Source organism: Ambystoma mexicanum, chromosome 2p (genome assembly GCF_040938575.1).
Source record: "Ambystoma mexicanum isolate Mex_15411 chromosome 2p, UKY_AmexF1_1, whole genome shotgun sequence".
NCBI classification, from domain to species: Eukaryota; Metazoa; Chordata; class Amphibia; order Caudata; family Ambystomatidae; genus Ambystoma; species Ambystoma mexicanum.
The window spans coordinates 741145150-741169100 of NC_090923.1; the positions used below are offsets into that span (position 1 = coordinate 741145150).

At 44.9% G+C, this 23951-nt stretch overlaps 1 protein-coding gene across 5 annotated transcripts in view; it reads left to right on the forward strand.

Annotated features, from left to right (window-relative positions):
• Positions 1-23951, forward strand: part of LOC138566737 (protein FAM98A-like) — a 702281-nt gene that overhangs the window by 536478 nt on the left and 141852 nt on the right. For all 5 annotated transcript variants that reach the window (XM_069644365.1, XM_069644366.1, XM_069644368.1 and 2 more), the window contains 2 exons: positions 7763-7879; positions 9181-9351. In XM_069644365.1, the coding sequence (XP_069500466.1) occupies positions 7763-7879; positions 9181-9351 (288 nt within the window). The remainder of the gene's footprint in view (positions 1-7762; positions 7880-9180; positions 9352-23951) is intronic.

Genomic DNA, 23951 nt, shown 5'->3' on the forward strand with positions numbered 1-23951 from the left:
TTCTCCTTCCCCTGGGACGGCCTGTTCCTCTGTGCGTTCCCACCGTTGCTGTTGGTTCTCCGACTCACCAGTCAACTCAGACGGTCCCGGTGCAGGATGATCCTCGTCGCACCGGCGTGGCCGAGGCAGATATGGTACCCGGGCCTTCTGGACATGTCAGCGTCCACCCCAGTGAAGCTTCCGACGGACGCAGATCTTCTCGCCAGGGAAGGAGGCGCGATCCTGCACCACGACCCAGGATCGCTGAACCTGCAGGCCTGGCTCCTGCAGCACTAGAGTTCGGAGGCTACGATATCTCGGCGGACTGCAAGGAGGTACTTGCCAAGGCCAGAGCTTTCTCGACTCTTAAGTGCTATGGACATAAATGGAAGAGGTTCTCTGTCTGGTGCCGTGCACAGAAGATCAACACTATACGGATTACGGCCCCTCAAGTGCTGCCGTACTTGCTATCACTGGCCAAGGTGGGGATGGCGCATGCCTCCTTCAAAATTCATCTGGCGGCTATCTCCCGCTATACCAGAACTCCGAGGTGGTTGTCGTGGTGGTCTCACTGCCTGGTGAAGGAGTTCATGAAAAGACTGTTCCGCTTGTTTCCACCGGTGAAGTCTACGGCCCCGGCGTGAGAGCTCAATGTGGTGCAGACCAGGCTCATGGAGCCACCATTCCAGCCTTTGCATTCGGCGTGGCTGAAATTCCTATCGTGGAAGACTGTGTTTCTTGTGGCCATCACCTCTGCACAACGAGTGGGAGAGATCCAGGCCCTCTCCTGTAAGCCGCCGTACCCGACTTTCCACCAGACGACGGTAGTGCTGAGGATGCACACCTCCTTCATACCAAAGGTGCCGTCAGACTTCCATCTTAACGAGCCCTTGGTGTTGCCTGTTTTCTTCCCGTCACCTTAGTTGCCGGCTGAGAGGATTTTGCACTCGCTGGATGTGGCTAGAGCGCTGAAGTTCTACGTGGACCGCACAAAGAGTTTTCAGAGGGCATCATAGCTGTTTGTGAACTTTGGCCCTGTGAACCAAGGAAAGGCCCTCTCCAAGGCTTCCATTTCCAGATGGCTCTCCGGCTGGCAAACTCACCATTGCCTGGCCATCCGAGAGCCCATTCGACCAGAGCGACCGCTGCTACTACGGCGTTCCTGTCTGGTGCGCCCCTGCTGGACATCTGCAGGGCAGCTAGGTGGAGGTCGACGCACACCTTCACGAAATTCTACTGCGTCGACCGGGATTCCAGGGAGGAGTCCAGAGTCGGCCAAGAAGTGCTGCGCAATCTATTCGCTTGAAGGTGAGCCTGTTGGGGAGGTAAGAGATGCTTAATGTTGAGTTGTTGAAATGCTTAATGTTGAGCCTTGCCACCTCCCATGGTTGTGCATGTGTGTACTGCTATGTAGTCTTGTATTCATGAGCATGTGAATCCATGCCAGACCCCATGCTGGAGAAGGAACAAGTTACTTACCTGTAACTGTTGTTCTCCAGCAGTGTGGCATGAATTCACATGCAAACCCTCCCCCAACCCCTCTGCGGCTCTTCTCTTGGTCCTACTGCCACTTTACGTGCTCCCAAATCTGAAGATGGCTGGCAGAGGAAGGGCTTAGGTAGAGGGCGGTCATTGGCTCGGTGCAGTATGACCCAGAGACCAGTGGTTGGTTATTAGTAGAAAGACAGTTCAGAAACGAAACTGAAACTTATTTTTTCTTTACCGAGGATTCCCAGCCTGACGATCGGGAATATTCATGAGCATGTGAATCCATGCCAGACCCATGCTGAGAACAACAGTTACAGGTAAGTAACTTGTTCCTTTTCTTACATGTATATAAGCAGTACAGTATGGAACATCACATACTTTCAATGAATGTGTTCATTAGTGGCAAAACAAAGCCTGTTGCTAACATGAACTTATTCCCCAACTTTGCCACCCTTCCCCCGCCCTGTTCCCACACTCCTGAATTGCCTGTAGTGTTAACGCCTAGCTTGTGTATATGGTGATTCCCTAGGGTTGAGTTGCCTGAGTCATCGGCAGGAGTGTGTTTGCCATCTCCGGGCCGTCGACCTCTGGTGCAAATAATCACTGTTTTAGCTCATTCCATAATGTAATGTCTTTGTTGGTGTCAGAAAGTGTACCGCGTGCCTCCAGGCAACTTTTTCGGCTAATGTCCATTTCTTAAGGTCTCACCACCAATCCTCTATATTGGGGCCACGTGGGGATTTCCATGACAGAGCTATCCTGCGTTTAGGCAGCATATATTCCAGGTCTTTCATTTTAGATGCATACCGCGTAGGTTTGGGGCGCGTAAAGCATCCCAGCAAGCAAGCTGATGGCGAGAACAGGTTTGTAGTAAGACCTACTTCACTCAATCTGGACGCCATCTCTTCCCAGTATTATCTAATGATAGGGCATGCCCAAAACATGTGTAGTAAACCGGCGTCTGAGGCATCATATCTAGGACAGTGTTGTGTGGCTGCGCTGGGAAATCTTGAAATTCTAAGAACGTTAAGTATGCCCTATGAGTGACGAACAACTGGACCAGCTGCAATCTAGCATTACGAGACACTTTCATACGATACCGTAATATCTCTGACCAGTCTGTGTCCTGTAACGGGGCACCTAGTTCCTCCTCCCATTTACTTCTAATCGCCAAAACCCCACAGGGTCCTCTGGACAAGAGAAAGTCATATAACCTGGAAATTGCATGGCCGCCTTCCGCTATGTCGTACAGAAGGTCAGCTGTTGAGTGCGTTTCCATTATCTCGCTATATGTTGGCCATCTGCGTGGTATTGCGCTCTGGATGATGCGATGCAGCAGATATTGGCCTTGGTTTAAGTTGGTAGTATCTGCTAGCTCCTGGAGGGGTATGAAGGAGGTGCCATGAATCAGGTCTTCTATAGTGGCAATGCCGTGTCATTCCCAATGTATGCAAATACCCAGCTGTGCTTGGGATGCAGTATGAAAAAGTGAAGCTAAGGGAGTATGTATGGAGAATGGATCTGTCAGTCCTATCAATGAGAGCGCCCTGTCCCATAGCTGGGTGCCTGGTGATACCAGGAGTGAGTCCTGAGTGACCCTGGGCTTTTTGTGCCATAATAACTCTTTGAGGAAGCAACTTGGTACCGTGGGCTGAAGTAGCTCTCTGTCTGGAGTAGACTCATCTGCTAGACAGCCAACCACGAATTGCAGCTGCCCTGCAATGTAATATGACTCATCGAGTGGGGCTTTGATACCGCCCTCCTCATAAGGTTAAAGCTATTCTACACCTACTGTTACGCCATAGGAACTCCCTGCATAGTGAATCTAAAGTTTTAAAGAAAGTCTTGGGTATGTTATATGGGACGTTTACAAAATGTGTAGGAGCCTGGGGAGTGGCGCCATCTTTAATAATGCAACTCTGGCCATTAATGAAAGGTGAGCTTAGTCCAGAACTTCATTGAGCTTCTTATACCATCTAGGGCTTTCTGTGTATTGTTGACATGTTCCAGCACAGGATCGCAATAACCCTCCAGACCTCCCCCACCTTTGGGGGTCACTTGTCACCTGACCAGAATAAATTCAAGAAACCACTACTAGGCCTTCTGGCATACTTGTACCGTCCCTCTCCAAAACAATGAACCCATTCATTAACATGTAGTCACTTATTTGTGTCCAGTTATGCTTATGATGTTATATGGCTACTTCCGGTCAGCAAAACCACCATCGAGGGGCATTGGTCCGCTCCCCCGACGATGACCTCCGGCCCCTTATGAGCATCTTCATTATCAGTTCCAGTTCCAACCAGTCCAGACAATGAAGTGGGTGCCAAGGGCATTGGCCCCCATTTCTGCGGAGCAGTATATTTTAGTGCATCACAGAGGGCATGTTCAATTAGGTCCTAGGAAAGCAAATGGTGGCAAAGTCAAGATAATCAAGTAATATCTGCTAAAAAGGGAAAACCCTAAGGAAAATGGGCAGTAACCCCCAATAGGGACCAATCCAACTTTTATTTAATTTATGAATATTGTCCACCTGCAATTAAATATGCCTTTTTGTAATTTACTTATTTGTTTATCATTGGTATTCTCTGTAAGAGGATTCAATTCAACACTACAGCTAAGTCAACGCCTAGTCTGGAATACTGAATGAAACCCTTATTGATATATCTTTAGGTCCAGTTCATGCGTTCTGGATGACTACCCTTATATAACACCCCTCTCTTGGAATCCCCCTGACCCCGCTGAGCCAAGAAGTAGTTCTGTTTTACAAGTTAAAAGGTTTATTTGATAATTTAAACAAGAGATATATAGATCACACTTTATAATAAATTAATAATTGAATAGCACACTTAATCTGATATGATAAAGATTGACAACAGAGAATCTGGCACTAGCACACGTCTTTATAATTACTAAGGAGTTGAGATGGAATGGATAAGGTAACACACTGGTAAATAGGAACAAAAGTATAATGTGGTAGAGGATGCTTTATGTAAGCTCAGGTGGATGCAATATTCGATGAATGCAGTACAGAAAATACTCAATATGATTTCAACCAAACAATGTAATCACTTTTCTCTGGCTATTCACTCCCCCCCTCTTTATGCAATGCAAGGGAATGGGAGGAAAGCACACAGTTCTCAGAAATGCAATCAATGTAATCAGTTCAATCCAGCAAGCTTAGACAACAGAAAACAGATAGGAGTTTTGAAAACACAGGCCCAAATGCTTTTATATGTGTTAGCAATGGATGAGAAATATGCTGGAAATGCTTTTTAATTCCCTTTCAGAGGTTCAGGGTGAGTGGTATCTAGTTAATATTAGTCCAGGCTCACACTAGCAATGATGCAGGGATAGTTAGCAGGTTAAACGAATTTCTGGCAAATGGAAAGCAAACAGCAGCAGTTTTTACATGTGAAGAAATTGCAAATCGCGGTAAAATTCGCGGATGCGTGCTCCGCGATTGCGGTAAAACTATAAGGGGTAGGAATGCGGTTCTTGGTGCGATTCAAAGCTACGATTCTAAGCTATCAGAGGAAAGTTACTGCAAGTCTCTAGCCCAAACGGTCGCGGAGATATGAGCGATTTAATAAAGGTCGTTTTTGGGTTTGCAAATTTCAAAAGCTCAAAATGACAAGTGCAGCTTGCAACTAGAAATGACAGGTGACAGCTAGGAGACAGTTCTACTTAGATTAAAATAGGATTGAATTATATTATTTTAACTAGGAGATTGGTTCTGCACAGTTTTCTAGGTACTCACACTATATTCTTGAGCGAAATGTGCCTCGCCACGGATCTGGTCAGGGTTTTAGACTGGACTCTGGTCTGGTCTGGTCTGGCCTCTGCACTTCACAGTGATCTGGGTCAGCTCTCTCTGCTGGTCTGGGTCTCTCTGGGTACAGCACTGCTTTCTCTCTCTGGTTCTCTTAGTTCTGGATAGATTGAAGTCTCTAGTTTGGCTTTCTGGAGGTTGATGGAGGTAAGTATGGATTTTTCCGGCAGAGCGTCCCGCTGCAGATGGATTTGGAAAGCCCCTATCTGTCCTGTCTGTCTGCTTTTATGTGTTTAGAATGTGGGTGTGTTCTAGCATCACTGACCCTACCTCTCTCTCAGCTTCTAATTGGTCAAACTTCCATTTATCATTTGATTGGGGAATGAACTGTGAGTCAGCGTGATGTCATTTTACAGCCTGCAGAAAGTCCACTCCTCCTGTCAACTTACACACAAATCTAGATTTGAAACAAATACATATTTGCAGAGGTACATATTGTTTTAAAATCATATGCACCCATCATGCATTACAGGAGGTATACCCTGTTCAAACTCTGCTCTTCCTGGGAGCTTGCATTCAGAAATGGCACATATTTCACTTTTTAACTGATTTTGCAATTTCTGACATTGACCCAACTTTACATACATGTGTGCAGGGAGTAGGGACATTAACTGATGAAGTTTCAGATTTTTAACATGCATACATTTAGAGTAATATCCACTTTTCCGCTAAAACCCCCCTGAACATGCCACCGGGTCGAAAAACCTCTTAAAATGTGGGCAGAAAAATCACAAGAATTATGGTATCATTTATAAAATTTTCACATGTCCGCTCTATGAGTTATTCATCTTTTTAAAGTTATGTTCTGGCTCCAAAGGGGTGTGGTTTTCTCTCAGCATAAGGTAGAAATCAGTCTTTCCAGTTTCTGCCAAGCCAGCTTGCTCTCACAGGCAGTGCTCCTCCCAGCTCCTGCCAAGAGGAAGCTACATTTTACGACTGCGGTAATAAAAACCTTTGCCTGAGTGAAGAGGGCTTTGTCCACTCTCTTGCAGAGCACAGGTAATTCAATTATCAGATAGATGGCATATCCTTATTGTGGGCAGCAAAAGGAAGGTTGGCCTGGGAACACAGTGGTGACTCAAGTTTCACTGCTGATGGGGGTAGTTGCCAGGCAGAATCAAGTTCCTTAAGCCAGACTTTCAGCTACTGTCATGTTATTTGTTGCTTTTTAAATTAACTTGCAATTTTACACATGCAGCTAGAATGCTGATTCTAAGTTTAAAACTATGACATTTAAACAGTTACAAAGGCATGTGACACCAAACATAGCTCACTCATTTAATCTAAACATTTTCGATTTTAGTGTCTTTCAGTCCAATGCAACTTAAACTGCTGAAATCCACAGCGCAGCCAGTCTTGTTATAAACCTTGTCTTATGATCTTCATTTCCCAGATTTTGTAGGCACACAAAACTCCATTCTGCCAAATGTCTGCTGGTGTTCAGTAAATATTTTGCACATATTGCAATGTTTGAAAATAGGCATTTTGACTTGCCTTCAGGGAAACAGAGTGGTTTTAAAACGCCGGCTTTTGGATAGTGGTGAGTACTGGTACTGCACCCATTTTTGGGATTTAAGAAATGAATTCCCAACAATTCTAGGTTGCATTTGGCAATCAGCATTGCCATTCCCAATGGTTTCAGACTACTGTGTGGGTAGTCCAATGGTGGTTTTAGGCAGTGTCCTTCTGTGCCCATAACATCGGCAAAAATGAATGGCAGCCTATTCTTCCTGCATTTCCCTGTGCATTTTCTGGGAAGCTCTGGCCATCATGATGTTTTCCATGTCAGTACTGCACAGTTTTGAGGTAGGGCTAGGATGCATGGGTAAATACATCCCACATCTCAGTCAACTGCAGCTCCTCCCCAAAGATTTTAGTTAACACTGATGAGTTATATAGTCGTAGTAGGTATTTATGGTGCGTGTAAGACACAGGTGGACAAAGTATTTTTACGATGAATTCCTGTTTGACTTTTTATTACTGGTGCCTGCATTATTATTTTGTTGTTACTTTTATGTAAACATAGCTATATAATTTGGGATAAACGGATCAATTACTGAGGTGAGAGATGTTCCCCTTGCTCACCTCCTCGACTGTCCCTGCAACCGCAAGTTGGAAGCATCATAGCGCTATAAAGCATGTCAACGTACTACATAAACTATATCCTTACTGGGTTAGAGAGTTGCCCTTTATATGGATGTCAAAGATAACTTGGGTGGGCACATCCCATAGACTCACTCCTCTGGGTCATCAACGGGAAGTGCCAAATCCATCAAACCAATATATGAAAGGTATATAGCTAACCTACTACCATCAGATTCACCATTACAGGTAACGAGCATACTTTTCTGATGTGGTGCCGTGCCATATTGCTTCTCGCCTTAGCCTTGTCCTCTGTTTCTGGTGCCTTTGTGGGCTCAGGCATCATTACTCAATCCTTTTCCTTCCCTCTCTTGTCCACAGGAAGAGCTGGCACATATACACAGGATCCTGCAAAACGAATATGACTGCCGAATGCATATGCTGGTCGCACGCTTTGATGTCACTGTGACATCCTTCCACTGGTCCGAAAGGGCTGAGGTGAGAAGTCGTTGAAGGGAACATTTAGTGATTTGCGTGGCGCAGTTGACAGAAATTGGGGATGCTGCAGCCTGGCAACCCCGTGTTCCGTCACATCTGATGTGATAATGGTGGGGGGATGTGGATGCATTGCATAGTAGTATGATGTGATGTGGCAAGCTGGGAGAGTGAAACCAGAATGAATTTCCTGAAAATGTCAGACTTGAACTGCTGAGGAGAGTCGACGTCTTATAATGTTCCTGTAGCTATCAAAATAAAGCCTGTATCTGAATTGGCCATCTCAGTAATCTGTTTTTGTTCAACATTGAATGTTGCTTTCCTTTTGAATACATGGCAGGACCATGGTATTGCAGTTACCACGAGATACTGACCCACAAATCAGTATGCTTTTTACTATTCAAAAACTCATACATTGCAACTTTTACTTTAAACTCATTAATGTTTTTATTTTCCCAAACATGGAGTCCTTCTACACATTTTCAGAATTTTTATGAACCATCATCAGTGGCTTTTTGTGGGTGGAATGGAAGGCTTAGCTCATGCCTTTCCTTCTTTCACACTGCCAATTTCCCACTAATTACAAACCTCCTGGGGCATGTACTGGCTTGCGGAAGATGATTACCTTTCCAATGTTTTTTGCTCATTCTGTGCAAACCTCTAGCACTTAAGCCTACCTTTCAATCCAAGCTATTAGCTTTCCTTCTCCGTGCTACTAATAAATATGGCATTGTCTTAATCCATGTTGGGTGTCTTCTTCCAACATGCAATCTTGGTAGCAGCAGTAGTATTAGTAGCAGCAGCAACAGTGTGTGATGCTTTCCCTTGCCTGCATATATTCCTTCTTCAGGCCAAACCAAAGGCCATTTATCTCACATCCCTAGCTACTGTGGTGTCCTCCTGCCAGTAAAGATTGGAGTGGTTGACTTGAACCTGCAGTGCACTATGTTCTTTCTCTGTCGGCAAGTGGTTATTTTGGAAGGTTGTCTATCACCAATGAAGTACATTTGCTAATAATGAATACAGTCACCTTCTCCTTTCTTGCTATGCAGTTGATCAGGCATGTCGGCCTCCTGCCATTTTCCTATGTCCAAAAGACCTGCTTATCTCTATAACCAGATTCATCATTCAGCCCACCCTTCAAGAGTCAATGTTATTTTGCCTGTCAGATTTATGCAACTGCACCACCTTGTGTAGTACTGTTCTTGGTTTGATAACTTTAAAGCTAACCTGAACATTTGGTAAAATGGCATGACCGCTCACTACACACAGTAAGGATTAACATTCTTTTCTTGGAATTCTAGCATGGAAAGGGAGACGCCATGGAGAAGCTGTTTAGCCCCCTCCGTCAAATGATGCATACAGTCTCGCAAGTAACATTGGCCCACCTATTGGCTGTCAGGGAAGATTTCTCATGCGTTATCAAAACGAGTAGCGACTCATCTCTAATAAACACCAGCAGCTCTGTCAAAAAGGTGAGCAATGGGTGAGAGACAAAGTAATGACCTGTCAAATTATTGTGGAAATGTTCTGATTTGGCAGAGGTCCAATTCACAAACTGATAGAGAGCAATTTACCTACTATGAAAGTTTTGCTGGATGTAACAACTGTGATGTTGGGAGGCTGTGTGCAACCAAATGCACTAATGAAGGGGCAAGCAATGTGCTGGTAGGATGGAGGAGCAAGAAGTGGCCTGATTATTTACTAATAATCTTCTCTACTCATCAGAGTCCATACGATGTGTACTCACCCAGGAGAGAGGTTCTTTACAAGCCTCCATTTTAATTACTGAGTGGTTTAAAACCACAATGGGTCTCCGGAAAGAGGGAAGTCGAGGGCTGTGAGGAGCAAGGACTGGTGAAATGTTTTTCTCAACTATATATTTACTGACCAATTTTTTTACCACATATTTCTATGGTTTGTGTTTGCTGCAAAATATCGGTGGACAACCTCGGCACTCATTTTTCCACCCATCTGCCCCATTCAACCTCTCCCCATCCAATAGTGTCTTACCCAAATCTTACATCTACCTTTATTTGCAAAAAATGGTAAAAGTCACTGATTTCCTTGACGTTTGAATTTTGAGAAAACCTCAGAGAATGCAGGCGTAGCTTTCTCAGCCAGGGCACTAACAATGACACCTAGTCACCATAACAAATGTAAGCATGTCAGAGCAACCCCTCAACCAACACAAGTGGCATTGCAATGACCTGTTTCATAAGAAAAAGTTAAGAAGAAAAAGGCCATCCATTCAAGGTCAGGTTGCATACACTAAGTAGACCATAGTAGATCCTGCTTAGCGTTAGAATGCACCCATTTTGATTATAATTCCACCATGTGAGGAAAGTCCTTAAAGTTTCACCTCTTAGGGAAAGGCCTAGAAAGCATAATGAGTCAACTGAACTAGCTGAGACCATCTTAAATCAATATGTGTACCCTTAAAACTAAAATGCCACTGCAAAGCTTGTTGCCAACCAGGCAGAACTGACTGAAATCAACAAGAGAAGTTCCTCTCTATTAGTCGAGCACTTATTTTTCCATCCATGTGCTAAATAGTTGAATGGACCCACCGGTGTAAATGTCTGGCTACAGGAAAAATGAAAACGCCTTTAAAGGAATTTAAGTGAAAAGACCAAGAGTTGGCCCAGGAGCGAGCCCTACTTGTCATGAGTTAGGACTCAGAAGGGTAGTCTTCTATAAAACCAGTAACACTACCTTTCACAAACTTAAGGACACAGTTAGCTACTACAGACTAAGGCCTCAACGTTCTGATCCTAAGATCAACGTGGAAGTAAGAGCTCAACCATAGAAATCCCAAGGGTAACGTAGGGGTCTAGAAGGAGAAGACTGATGATTGCTATAGACATTCATTAGTCAAGAAAAAAAAGAGAAAACCTAACTTTCCATAACTCGAAGAGGGGTTTCCCTGCCTCAACTTAAATACCAATGGTTTGGTCAGAATTTCCATGTAAGTCAGTAGTCCACCGTCATGTGTCAAAACCCTTACTTCTGTCCATTACGCTTAAAACTAAACTAAGGATAAGGTAGACTTTCACGGTCCAGAAGAATGACTAACTTCTTCTTAACTGAGGGTAAAAGTTCACTTTCCGGTGTTGGTTTCTTCTTGGGTTAATGGTTTCCTTCACTGGGTGAAAATTGTCCTCTAGCACAAAAGACAACGTTCTAATACTTGTCTTTGGAACACACACTGCTAATCCTTTCACACTTTGTATCAGAAAGACGTTTTAGCTCTGGGTACCACGAGAATGCCTCCCTTTTCCTGATATCTGGATGTTTACAGTTCAGCACAACCAGGCGTACGGCCTGGCCTTTCTTCCGCTTGTCTTACCATAATTCACAAAAAGGGGGCAAAGCCAGCAACTGAATAAACTAGACTTGCAATTACTGTCACGCCTCTCAGCGCTGTAACAAAAGCTTGATTAATCTCCCCAGCAATGTTACTATAAATTGTTGGAATTCAAATTCAATAAAAAAGCAAATGGCCATTACTTATGTAAATGGATTCTTCTTACCCACACATTATAATCCAAAGAGTGCTCAACATCTCCTGAATTTAATTTTAATCTGTAGTGCTGCCTGAAATGGAGCCCGATTAATAGACTCTCTTCAGCTGCTGCAGTTGTCTGGTTGCCATAAAAACCAGAGAGTTCCTTCACAGAGGAAGTCAGTCCTGCCAGTACAGACAGAAGGCACAATCTTTCCCTGATACTAGAAACTCCATTCCTCATGGGAGGCAAACTGAAGAGAAGATAGAACCAGCTCCCTAATGTTATCCAGATCTACTTGGGTTTGGCTGTAAAAAAAACACAGGTACAACAAACAGGCGAGTGTGGGAGGGACATAGGGAAAAGCTTCAAGTCACTCTACCAGCTAGACTCTTTTTAGACTGTTTTCTACAGCATATTTAAACTCCCTGAGCATGTTGATTCCAAGTATACATGAAATCAACAGCACAGATCGTCCAAGGTCTGAGAACAGCGTAACTTTATGGCAAATTGGAATCATTGGGCGCGCTGTTGAGCACTGAGCCATGATGGCGTATTACTCATTAGTTCTGCGTGGCCTGTGGGTTTCCACTATCTTAACACTAGCCCACTGTTACCGGATACATCAGTTTGGTGGCCTTCAGACGTGGAAATGTGTCAGGCACGACCCGATCCTACAGCGGGTCTCTGCGGTGCATGGGGAGCCGAGTTACGGTGTTCAATGCTTGAGGTATGTGGGTGGCGACCGGGCCCGACCGCTGCATGGTGCGCCTGGGAGCGTTGGTTTGACTGAGCGTGAGACGTGCTCCCTGGTTGGCAAGCACCTATTCATACGTCATTGGGTCGAGCACTGTCAGCATGAGGAGTTCCTTGCAGTGCAGTTCGCTATCGTCAGGGCCCCCCCCCTTTCTTGGCTTGACTTGAATACACCAGACTTGAGCTGGCCAGTAACGCTGCCCGGGACATTTAAAACACCTGCGTTATGCCCAGACACTAGCCGCTCGCCATCCGTCACAACGAATTCAACAAGCTGCTGAGCAGTGTCATGATCGCTCAGGGCAGTGTTCGGCCGATCATTCAGGCTTATTTGAGTTAGCAACTTAATGCCTTGGCTGTGGTATAGACAGCCAGTCCCTTTGCAACTAGGATGGTGAAGCAGGGGCTCCCTGCGTCTGTGTGTGGGAGTCACACCTGTGTTGTGCACAAAGAAGGGGGCAAAGTCAGCAAGTATGCGCCCGAGTTAAATTTTCTTCAAAACCATTGAGAGGGGACCGGTCCCCAAGGTCAGCGTCCATATTTTTCATGTGCACTGCAACTTTCTGAGTATAATTGTGAGGAAGCCTGGTCCGGGCAGCTGTGTGGCTCATGGCTTGCTTGAGCTTGCAGTGGTATTTGCTGGAATTGTGTACTATCGGGTCGCTCTGTGACTACAGGAGTGGAGGTGGGAGAGTTATGGAAGTCCTCTGGACCACTCTGGTGGTGCCGCCTTATTTGAGTTAACCACTTACTGTCTAGGCCATGGCATAGACAGCCAGTCCCATTGCAACTAGGAGAGTGAAGCAGGGGCTCCCTGGGTCTGTGTGGGGAGTCACAACTGTGTGCCAAATGGCTCGCCCCATTTATCCGCCCTATCCTTAGACACGCAATATCCGGCATGACTAAAGGTGCTGGCGCCAGGAAAGGGGGCGGACTGGATAGATTTGCAAAACCTGCTCCCTGACCATCTGATGCCACTGTGGTTCTACCACTGGTGCGCCCACGGATCTACAGCGTATGCTGGAATCAATGCAGCAGGGTTTTGCATCCGTGAATGTAAAACTGGGCAACATCACTGCCAATGTGTCACCCTTTCACGCCCAGCTGGAGAAGGAGATGCAGCATCACGAAAGGCAAAGTGCAAAGACCTGGAGTCGAGGTTCTGTCAGAATAAGATTTGCATTGTAGGGGTACTGGAGGATGCACTTTGTGGGAATATAGAGTCAGCATCGGAGGACTTGCTCCGTGATCTTTTGGACAACCCCGGCTGGTCCCCGCATTTCACAGCGGTTGTAATGCCCCAGTAATTCCGGCAAGTCCGGCGCTGGTAAATCCCCACCTACCGACACGGCTACCGCCGGACTCGTAATGACAGCCAGAGACCTTTTACTGCACACAGCCAGGGACAAAAAAGAGCTCAGGCTTGGATCTAACAATTTTCATATTTATCCTGATTTAACTTTCGTTGTGCAGCAGGAATGACGCACCTTTATGGGTCTCAAGAAATTAAGAGAGAAACGTGCCTTGCACATTGCTATTCCCGGCACAGTTTAAGATTCAGTTCAATAACAAAGCCTACTTTTTGACGATGCCCGCCGTAGCCATGTCCTTCATTGAATTGCATATTCCTCTGCCTGCTCTCCTGGTATTTGAATGGTTGTGCTTAATAATTCATATGGGGTTGCAACCTACGAGTTAATGGTAATACATGTTAATGCGGGCTAGTGTGTGCAGTTTAGATCCATGTACCAAAGCTCTTGTGATGCATCTCTTGAAGTCCACTCCACGTTGAAATGGTTGTTCCCCGATGCAAGTGCACATGTTGAGGTTTTTTTGTGTTCGGGGGGACGGTGGGTCATGCACAGCCAATGTTAGGGTGGCTTTGAGAGTGGGCTGGGGGTGCATGTTCAGCAGTTGGGGTGTAAAAGAGAACATGCACTTGGTGGGGGTTGTTTTTGGAAGGTCAGTGGTATCACACACAGGCTCTGCCTGTAAAGATAGAAGTATGCAACGTGCAATGTTCGGAGGCTGGGGAAACCGGTTAAAGCTTGCAGGATAGTTGCCTATGCAAACAGGAGAGGCTCCAAGATTTTGTTCCTGCAGGAAACACACGTCCAGAGCAGGCAAGCATAGAGATTTGCGCTGGGGTGAGCGCATAGGTATTATACGTCATACTTGATAAAAGCCAGAGGGGTTTTGACACTGGTGCACTGGTACCTACAATTAACGCATTTGGAAACTAGAATGGATGAGAGTGCTAGATACATGCTGGTACATGGTATCCTGTGCCTACTAAAGGTTCTGCTGGTTAATCTGTATGGACCTAATGTAGATGACCCTGATTTTTTTGACAAGGTCTTTCGACTCTGCACTGAATACCCTATGGCTTTGATAATTAGTAGGGGCCCGAAACATCGTTTCATGCACAACACTTGATCACACTTCTGACACGCCCAGAGCACTCACTAAGGCAGCACAGACTATCCTTATGAATATATCCAAGATGGGTATGCCTGATGTTTAGCGGTCGCTCCATACTGTGGACAGAGCATATACGTTTTATTCGTCAGTGCACAATATGTACTCGTGCATAGATATGTGGCTGGTGTCTAGCCCATGGCTCAACGGGTTGTAAGTTGTACAATACTCCCATGATCCTTGTCAGACCACTCACCCATTGTGTTGTCTATACAGTTGACGACCATGGGTGGCATGCAGCACCTTGGCGTTTTAAACCAGCTGCTCTGCAGGACCTAGTGTCTCTCTGAACATTCATGAATATATATCCTGTATTTTGATACTAGTGTGGGGGTCTGTCTCCTCAGCGGCGACACTGTGACACTGTGGCAGGCCTTCAAGGAGCACAGCCGAAGAATAGCTAGGTCTACTGAATTTGGGGCCCTTAAGAGATTCCAAACTCTCGACATTACAGCAGCAATATGCTCAGTCCCCCACCCCAGCACTAAGGCAAGACATCAAGACCGAACTAGATGGGTTTAGGTACGCTGCGAGAAGGGAGCTACAACACCTGGACAGGCCAATAGCTGCAAGAAGGTATGGTGAGGCCGTATGCTGGCTCGTGTGATTAGGTCTGAGGTAAGAACCACACACATCCCATATATTAGGAGGCGGGATGGGTCTGTAGCACATAGGGATGAGGACATCAGTTATGTATTTTACCAGTTTAACTTTGACATTAACCAGCCGAAGGGACCACCTACTGACATGTGGAATGAGCACTATCTAGGAGGGATTCCGACGACACTACTATCCAGTGAGGCTAGCGAAGCGTTGGAAATTCTGAAATCGGTCGAGGAGATTAAATGAGCTATTATGTCACTCTCCAGCGATAAAGGGCCGGGTCGGATGGCTTTTGTGCCGTATTCTATAAGGAATTCTGGGAAGTGCTGGCTCCCCATATGCTACAAGTATGGGAGGAAGAGCTCCTTAAGTGGGTATTGCCAGAGACTATACGTGAAGCTGTGATAATACTATTTCTTAAGCCGGATAAAAGAGCGGATGAGTGCAGGTCATATAGACCATTGTTCCTCATAAATAGTGATGCCAAGGTTATGCCAGTGCTTCCAGTCAAACTGACCCTTCTGCTGGCACATCCGGATCAATCTGGCTTTATACCAGTTCGGTCCACGGCATCTAATATACAGAGATTTTATGATGTGCTAGCGCAGGTTCTGCCTGAATCACGAGCAGTAGCTGTCTCCTTAGAGATGCAGAAAGCTTTTGATACGTTCTCCTGGCCATTTATATTTCAGGGCCTATCTAATTATGGATTCCGACCTCATTTTATCTTTTGGGTTAAGTTTTAAAAATGCGCAACCTTTCTCCCGTGTGCGTGCAAATGGGAAGCTATCTCGGATACTACAGCTGGATGTTGGAACTAGACAATGGTGCCCCCTGTCGGTCTTACTGTTTGGTCTAATATTTAAGCCTTTGGTGGACAGGATTTGTAACAAATTCAGAGGAGCAGGAATAAGTCTAGGTGGGAAATTTGAAATTGTGTCCTTGTGCACCAATGAAAATATTTTATTCATTCAGAACCCTGAGGTCAACCTGGCAAAGGGTGTGGGAGCAGTGTCAGATTTCAGGAAATACTCTGGCCTCCACCTCAACAATAATAAGTCTGAGATATGTCCTCTGACTGATGTTACGCAAACACCGTCGGATACGTTGGGACTCTCGTGGGCCTCGCACAGTTTCCGGTATTGGAGATCGGTATTGCCAGATCAACCTTCTTGACATTTGATCTGAGTAATGGGCCCTATTCATCCCAATTGAAAGCCAAACTTCGGAGATGGGGTTCACATACTGTTGTCACTTCCCGGGAGACTTTCTCTGATAAAAATGGTCATATTGCCCTAGCTTCTGTATTTTTTCCCAAAACATTTCAATGTGGCCCGGCTGAACTTACTGGAATATGCTTCTCTTTTCTTTGGGCTGGTAGACCGGTTTGAATGCAATGGGGGACTCCTGGCCCGCTCGTTTGAAGTGGGTAGACTTGCCACCCCAGATTTTGAGCTGTATTACCTGATAGCACATACATTATGCTACTCTTTGAGTGGCTGAGCAAACCAGACGCTCTGCATGTTAGATTGGAGCAACTACAGGTGGTTTCTCCACACCTAATGCTGCTGCTTTCAGGCAATGCATATCGATGCTCACACCCACTGCAATTGGTGAGCGTGATTTGGGAGGCCTGGGGTAAGTTAAATAAGAGATTCAATGTTCCCACCCCATGTGATCAACGATACCCCTCTGGGGTTTATTGGCCATGGCGTCCTCCCCAGACAAAGATGTGGAGGCGGTCTGGAGCAGGGCCCGCATTCTTACATTAGGGGATCTATATTTGAACGAATGGTTAATTATTTGGGATGACGTCAAGATACATATTGGGGGAACCTCATTGCAGTTGCTAAATTATTTCAGGTTCAGGGCAGCTATATCTGTTTGTTGGCCGGTGTGTCCGGCTGAGCCCTTCTCCCCATGTTTCTTTGTCATACATTCTTTCAGAGCCAACTAGCAGGAAGAGTATATCCAGATTTTATGAACTGGCACAATCTGCAAATACCGGGAGGGGGCCTAATGTTAGGGAGAAGTGGTACGGCGATCTGAGAATTGAATTCACTGATTTACATTGGAAGAATATATGCTGCTTGACAAAAGGTTTCTCTCTGAATTAAAAATATCGCCTATACACTTCAAGGTACTGAATAGGCTGCGGTACACTCCATTTAGACAATATGTTTCGGCCAGAAATGGCCAAGGAATGTCCCAGGTGCCGCAGTCCTTATGCTTCCTTGTTGCATATGCTGTGGGATTGCCCCAGACTGGTTGGGTGTTGGTCTGAAGTTTGCCAGGCTCTTGGAGACATACTAAACTGATGGATCCACCTTACAGCATGAGAGTACTTATTGGGTTTCACTGGCAAGATGTCCATAGTGCAGTGGAGATTTCTTAACTTGGGGCTTCTGCTAGCTAAAAGGACTGCCCTGATGCAATGGACTTGGGAGGAACCTCTAGTGCTAACATACTGGCTGAATTATGTAATATGGGCTAATAATAATAATAATGAAGATCTGTATGTTTCAATGGCGCCTACCAGCTACCGTCCTTAAGATATCTGGCAAGACTTTCTAGTTTATTTAGCAAAGAAGGCAGACCCCTGAACTTTTCATTAGAGCTTTTTGTGTACGCTTGTCAATATAATGTGCTATATTTATAATTGTCCTTTGGTATGGTTGATATGGTAATTATACCTCGTGATATGACACTGATGTTGTGTAATTTCTGCTGTTTGCTCACCAAGTGCTTAATAAGTAAAGTTTAAAAAACAAATAAGATGTGTTACATAAATGTGTTTAGATGTTCAGGAGAACAGGTTTGCCCAGCATTAACTGCATCTAAGCAAAGAGATGGACCCACATAATTCAACAGAGCTTCAGGCGAACAGGGGCGCTCAGTAGTGCCTGTTTCTGAGAGAGATGTGGATCTACAAGATGAGTGTGAAGTGAAAGAGAGCAGGTGTACTCCCTAATGCCTGTCTCTGAGCAAGTGCATTTCTCCAAGAATCCACTTAGACCACTGCTTTCAGCTACTGGTAGCCCGGCTTCATATTTTTATATTTTAACAGATGCCCCACCAAGGTTATGGAAGGCAATTTGATTGTAGGTTGTGGTGGAGAGGAGCAGGAGCTAGGGTTTTCTCGGCAGTTCCCTTCTTCCAGAAAGTTCACAGAAACCATGCGTAGCTATATCCCGATGCTGGAACATGTTTTAGTCAGACAGCCTGGCCAGCAGAAACCTATACCATATTTTGTAGAAAGGAATTATTTCTGACCTACAGAGATGAGCCCCCAATATGTTCAAAGTCAACCATACCCAATTGCATATGCACACAATGCTCTGGCCCAATTTGCCAGAGAATACCTTAAAGGTGACTACATTTGTGCAACCGAAAGCTTTTCACATTCACAGCACATACTGCTTACCTAAGACATGCCTGACAATGGTTGTCCACACATGAACCTGCATACAGCGGAGATAGACAAAACAGGAAGTCTTTGTGAGTAATAGGTGCTTTTATACTCAGCTTGGTGGAGGAGTTTAAAAAAAGGGAAAAATAAACATTTAGTAGGCGTGTGTAGCAACAGTCTGACGTTGGAGGACTCAACTCGTAGAATAAGGACTGTGATAAGGAAGAGGGATGCAGAGGTAATGTTGTTATGGTAGGGATGGGAAATAAATCTGCAGATGGAAGGCCACCCAATGCACTAGTGGAGGAGCAACTAATTTGTTTGTGGTGGGGCTACAAATGTTATAATCTATAGGCAAAGACTACACTGAACGAGGGACAAGTAGTTCCCCCTATGAAAGCGCAACTAGTGCTCTCAGGGAGAGGAAACAGATGCCCTAATGGAGGAGCAACAAATGTGCTGATAGATGTGCACAAATTGCACTGATGAAAGAGACAGCAAATGCTCAGATGAAAGGGCAATGAATACACTGGATGCTGTGAGGAGCCAAGAATGAGACGTGGACACAGAGTAGTCATATTTGTGTTACAGACTTTTATGCCTCATTGTCCCTACCAAAGCTGAGTTTCTGTCCAATGTCAAGATGTCTAAAGCAAAACTGCCCTTGCCCTCACATTCTAAAGTAACTCTAATGTGAAAAGGGGTGATGTCTTGAAAGGTGCACAAAGGTTCAAGTTCAAAAGAAATATAAATGCACTCCAACACACAAGTTACCTATGGATAAGGTTCACAGTTCCAGGGGATAGCTCCCTTCCCCTGGTTGCTGTTCAAAACAGTTTTAGATATAAGTTGCAATGATATAGGATACCTTGTGTACTCCCTCATCAGGTTTCTTCCCACTTCAGTTTCACTTCATTCTCTGTTTTGGGTTTACCTGGCGTATTCCTGTGCCAGGACTTATTTGAGTGGTCTATTTTCTACAATTGCAAACTTTAGCTTTGGCCGGTATACTCTCCTGTCAGGGCTTTTAAAGTACTTCACTTTACACACACTTGCAGACTTGTGCTTGCCTGGTATACTCTCCTGCCAGGGCTTTCAGCATGGTACACCTTACACACACTTGCAGACATGTGGTTTTGCAAAGGTTGATGAGGTGTAGGGCTCTCTTTCTCTCCCCCTTAATGGCTCTCTGGTTTTGCTCCCCTTGTGCACGGGTCCCAGACTCGTACCTGCTATGGTTTTGCAAAAGTTCATGAGATGAGGAGTTTTCTTCTCTCCCACCCCTTTTAACCTCTCTTGGGCTTTGCTTCCCTTGGGTGTGGGTCCCAGACTCGCAACTAATATGGTTCTGCAAATGTTCACAGGGTGAGGGGTTTTCTTTTCCTCCCTTGACCTCTGTTTGGCCTTTCCTCCCAAAATGATTCTCTTTCATTCCATTCACAATTATTTAGCATTCTTCGATATCGTTGCGTAAGGGCCCTGGTGTCCCAATCTCTCTCTCCTGGACTCACCAGCTTTCTGCAGCGCTCTTTGGTTCCCGTGTGGTAAGCAGGGAGTGACGTTTCAGGGCTCTGCCTCCAATTTGCGGGTCCACTGTCCTCACTCACCAGCTCCCACGTCCCTGTGCTCCTGTGCTCCTGAGGTGCTGTTTTCCAGATCCCGTGGCCACCGATCAGACTTGTCTTCCATCTCTGGTGCGGTCCGGGTCTTGAGCAGACACGGCTTCCCCAAGTAGCTCTCACTGTGTTCATTCAGGTTCCGCCTTTTAAATCTCCCGGCACCTGTCGTAACTACTAGAGCGTGTTCTGCAGTTCTTGGCATCGTGGATCTCTCTCAGCCTCCCTGTTTCAGTATTCTTATATATATTATATATATATATATATATATATGGAAATGTTGGGATTTCCTAGGTTTTCTTTGTACATGATACTGGAAGAGGTCTTTAGTAGGTTTTGTGGGCAGTGGGAGGGAATTTTTAAAATAAGCCATAAAAGCTTGGGACCCAGGGGGAACATCCCTAAAAGGGAAAGGGTGGATGTGCTTTCATCAGATGACACCATGTTATCCCCCTGTTGGTCACTTACCCCATGTGGTTCAGCCTCATTTAGCCACCCCAGGGTCAAGATCAGGTAGCAGCTGCCGTTTCTTGGCCACAAGGTAATGGCTAGGTGATGAATGCTAATTAGGTGCAGTAAGCAAATGCTCAGATTGATGAACAACTGGTACTGAGATGGGGGAAATTGAATTACCAGATGGTACACAATGACCGTTAACCTTGAGAGCAATGCTTTTACTGAAGAAAAATAAATGAACGTGCTGGCACTTAAAAAGAGAATCAATTTTTGGTAAGTGTAACGGTAATGTCTTTGCTGATCTAAGGAGGAAACCTTGCTATATTATCAGAGGTATACATTTAAAAGTTATTGTATCATTAGATGAGTTCAATATTTGGGACCTTTTCAGAGCTTTCTGGTGCTAAGCCATAACAAACAATCTAGTATTGATTAGAGCACACAGGTTTGTGGAAGCACATATTATCTCTCATTAGATGTTACAGTGTTTGTGTGTCTGCAACAATGTGAATTGTTTAATAGTTTGTAAACGAATTGTATGTAATGTTCAGCTGGAAATGTTTCTCTGACCATCAATAAAGGCTTTGGAGGTAAACTGAGTGTTGGGGAGATTTATCATTATTGTGCTTCACCCCCTCTCCTAGTGAGACCCCAGACACTTTTTGCTGGACTTCTGGATCTTTTTCTTTTAAACCTGAATGAGTGGAGCTTTTTTCCACTCATTCATTCTTACGACTGTCTTTTGGAACTCAATTATTTGTATTCTGCCTGTACTATGGAGTCTGTCTGCTCCATAGCTATTAAGGCATTTGTGTTTTATTACTGCAGCACACAACTCCTTATTGGCAGTGTTGCTAGGGACCCTTAGGGTCCTCCTTTAAGATTATTTTCCTATATCCTTAAGTTAACTACAGTTCTTAAGGATCGAGAGATACTTAGTGACTCTCCCAAAACTCTATAGTTTGAGAGATTGGCACGCGCCGCCACTTTGAAATGAGCCATCTCCCGAGGTCCCATGAGTTTCCAGAGCTGCGGAACCCCAATGCTAGGAGACCTGCTGCCAATTTCCAGTGCATCTTTGTGGAAAGGCTGAATCCGTCCAATCTATGCTGAGCCTGTAAGGACACTCCAGAGATCCGATCCAACTCGACTAGACCCCCACACCAGAGTGTAGGACTGCAGGAAGTGAAGAAGATTGACCGGACGATCCATGTCCTTTGTTGGTGCTGCTGAAAAGGTGCCCAAACCACAGAGTAAACCAAGAAGTTGTTGAAAGTCGTGCCATAGGTCCCCTCTGCAGACTGTTGCTGGAAGACACTATCCATTGTCCTGCCCTTTGTCACCAGACCAAGGAATACAGAGGTTGGGGTCCAGAGCTGCCACATCGCGGAGGAGCCAACACGAACACCTTCTTCAAACTCAAGGAACTGTGGGGGGAAAAGGTGTTGCTTACGGGATTCTGAGAAGTCGCTCCAAAGCGTTAGAGTGCACCTAGAGGTTCCCAGGGCAACCCCCTCTTGCCACTGACCCAAGCCGCTGCTTGTGCCCCCTTTTTGAGTCCGTTTTTAGGTCTCCTTTGTTAGTTTGCCAACTAACCAACTTTTTGCTTCAATAACTTTAGACCTTGGAAGAAATCCGCAGGAATTCTTCATTTATCGCTGTTTGCCAAGACTTCAAGCCCTCTCCGATCTGCCTCTAGCTAGGGTTGTGTTTTTGGACTAAGACTTGCCAGGTGAAGAAACCGTCCCTAGAACCTTGAACTAAGCTCATGTTGCCCTAACCACTTATTTTCCTCCCTTTAAGTGACGTTTCTATATGTGCTTGCAGAGTACATGCATTACTGTATAACCTGTAACAAACCGCATGAATGCGCAATTACCGATGATAAGATAACCTTGTCTTTTCTCTTTCTAACGTTGCTACAAATAAAACTGCAAACAAACACAAAAGTGAAAGTGCCCTTTGAAGTGTATTATTTAGTATTCCTAAGTGTTCTACCGTTACCGTCTGAATTAGTTTCAGTGATTCTGGTGTAAATATAATAAATATATATCTTTTATATAACTATACGTGTAAGTGTGGAGATGGTTGGTAAGAACCATGTCTACTATGGAGCTGGACCTTGAATATTAAGACCAGTTGGGTGTTATGTCAAGAGCGAAAAAATGAAAAGTCTTGTCACTTGAGTTGGTTGAAAAGGTGCTGTTTATTGGCATATAGTTGCCAGAATCTTGGAGCACAGTGTTCATTGCCAGGTTACATGAATGCATTAGTGTATAGGGTGACATAGTATGTGAAGTGACACGCAGGTGATGGTGAGTATGATCATAGATAGAACATATTGTTCACATTGGACCTTTTCCATTGGCACCCATAGTAGGGGAATGGAAGTTGGTTTCAACATGTTGTAGGATGAGTGCACCAAGTGGGGAAAAGAGAGAAAGAAAAATTGAAAGATATTGTTTGATGGGGTTGGGCAGAAGGGAGAGTTAAGCATGTTATGGTCTGTGGGTTGGATCTTTCATATGTGAGCAGGCACTCTATGTGCTCCAAGATTCTGGTAACTACATGCCAATAAACGGCACCTTTTGAACCAACTGAGCGGTGTAGCTCGGGCCTTTGCTTTCTCCGGCAGGCTTCAATGGGAAGGGAGGGGAAGTGACCTTAGATATGCCCACGATGATACTCTTCTCGTATACTGCAAATTATGTTGAAAACAAAGGGATTCATATAATGTATAATGCTTATTGATATTCTAAAGGGTTACACGTCTATTCTTTGCACCGTTACATAGTCATTTCAAACATGTTTTCTTATACCAACATTTCTATTGATCACTACAAGGTGAGTATATGCAAAAATAGCAGCTCTTGCATTATATGGTAAACCCGATACGTGAGGTAGCATTAGGGTTGGTGGAGCACGCAGGAGCAACAGACCAATATGGTTGACAGCAGTAATACACGTTAAACTCGTACATTCACATTTGATGGCATTCCATGTATCTCTTTAAACAATTTACATGAGTTTACAATACTGTCGCGCTTGTGTTCCTTTGCACTCTAGCAGCATCAGGGTAATCATGGCATAAGGACTTGATATTACTCTTTACATTACCCCTAGAGAAGCACATAGTAGGAGGCCAGGGGCACTGAGTGTTTGCAAATAACTGGTGAGGTTTGAGTATCGTGACCATTTTGTCACAAACTAACACATTCTTCTATTCTTACAGTGTTTGTGGATTTGTGACA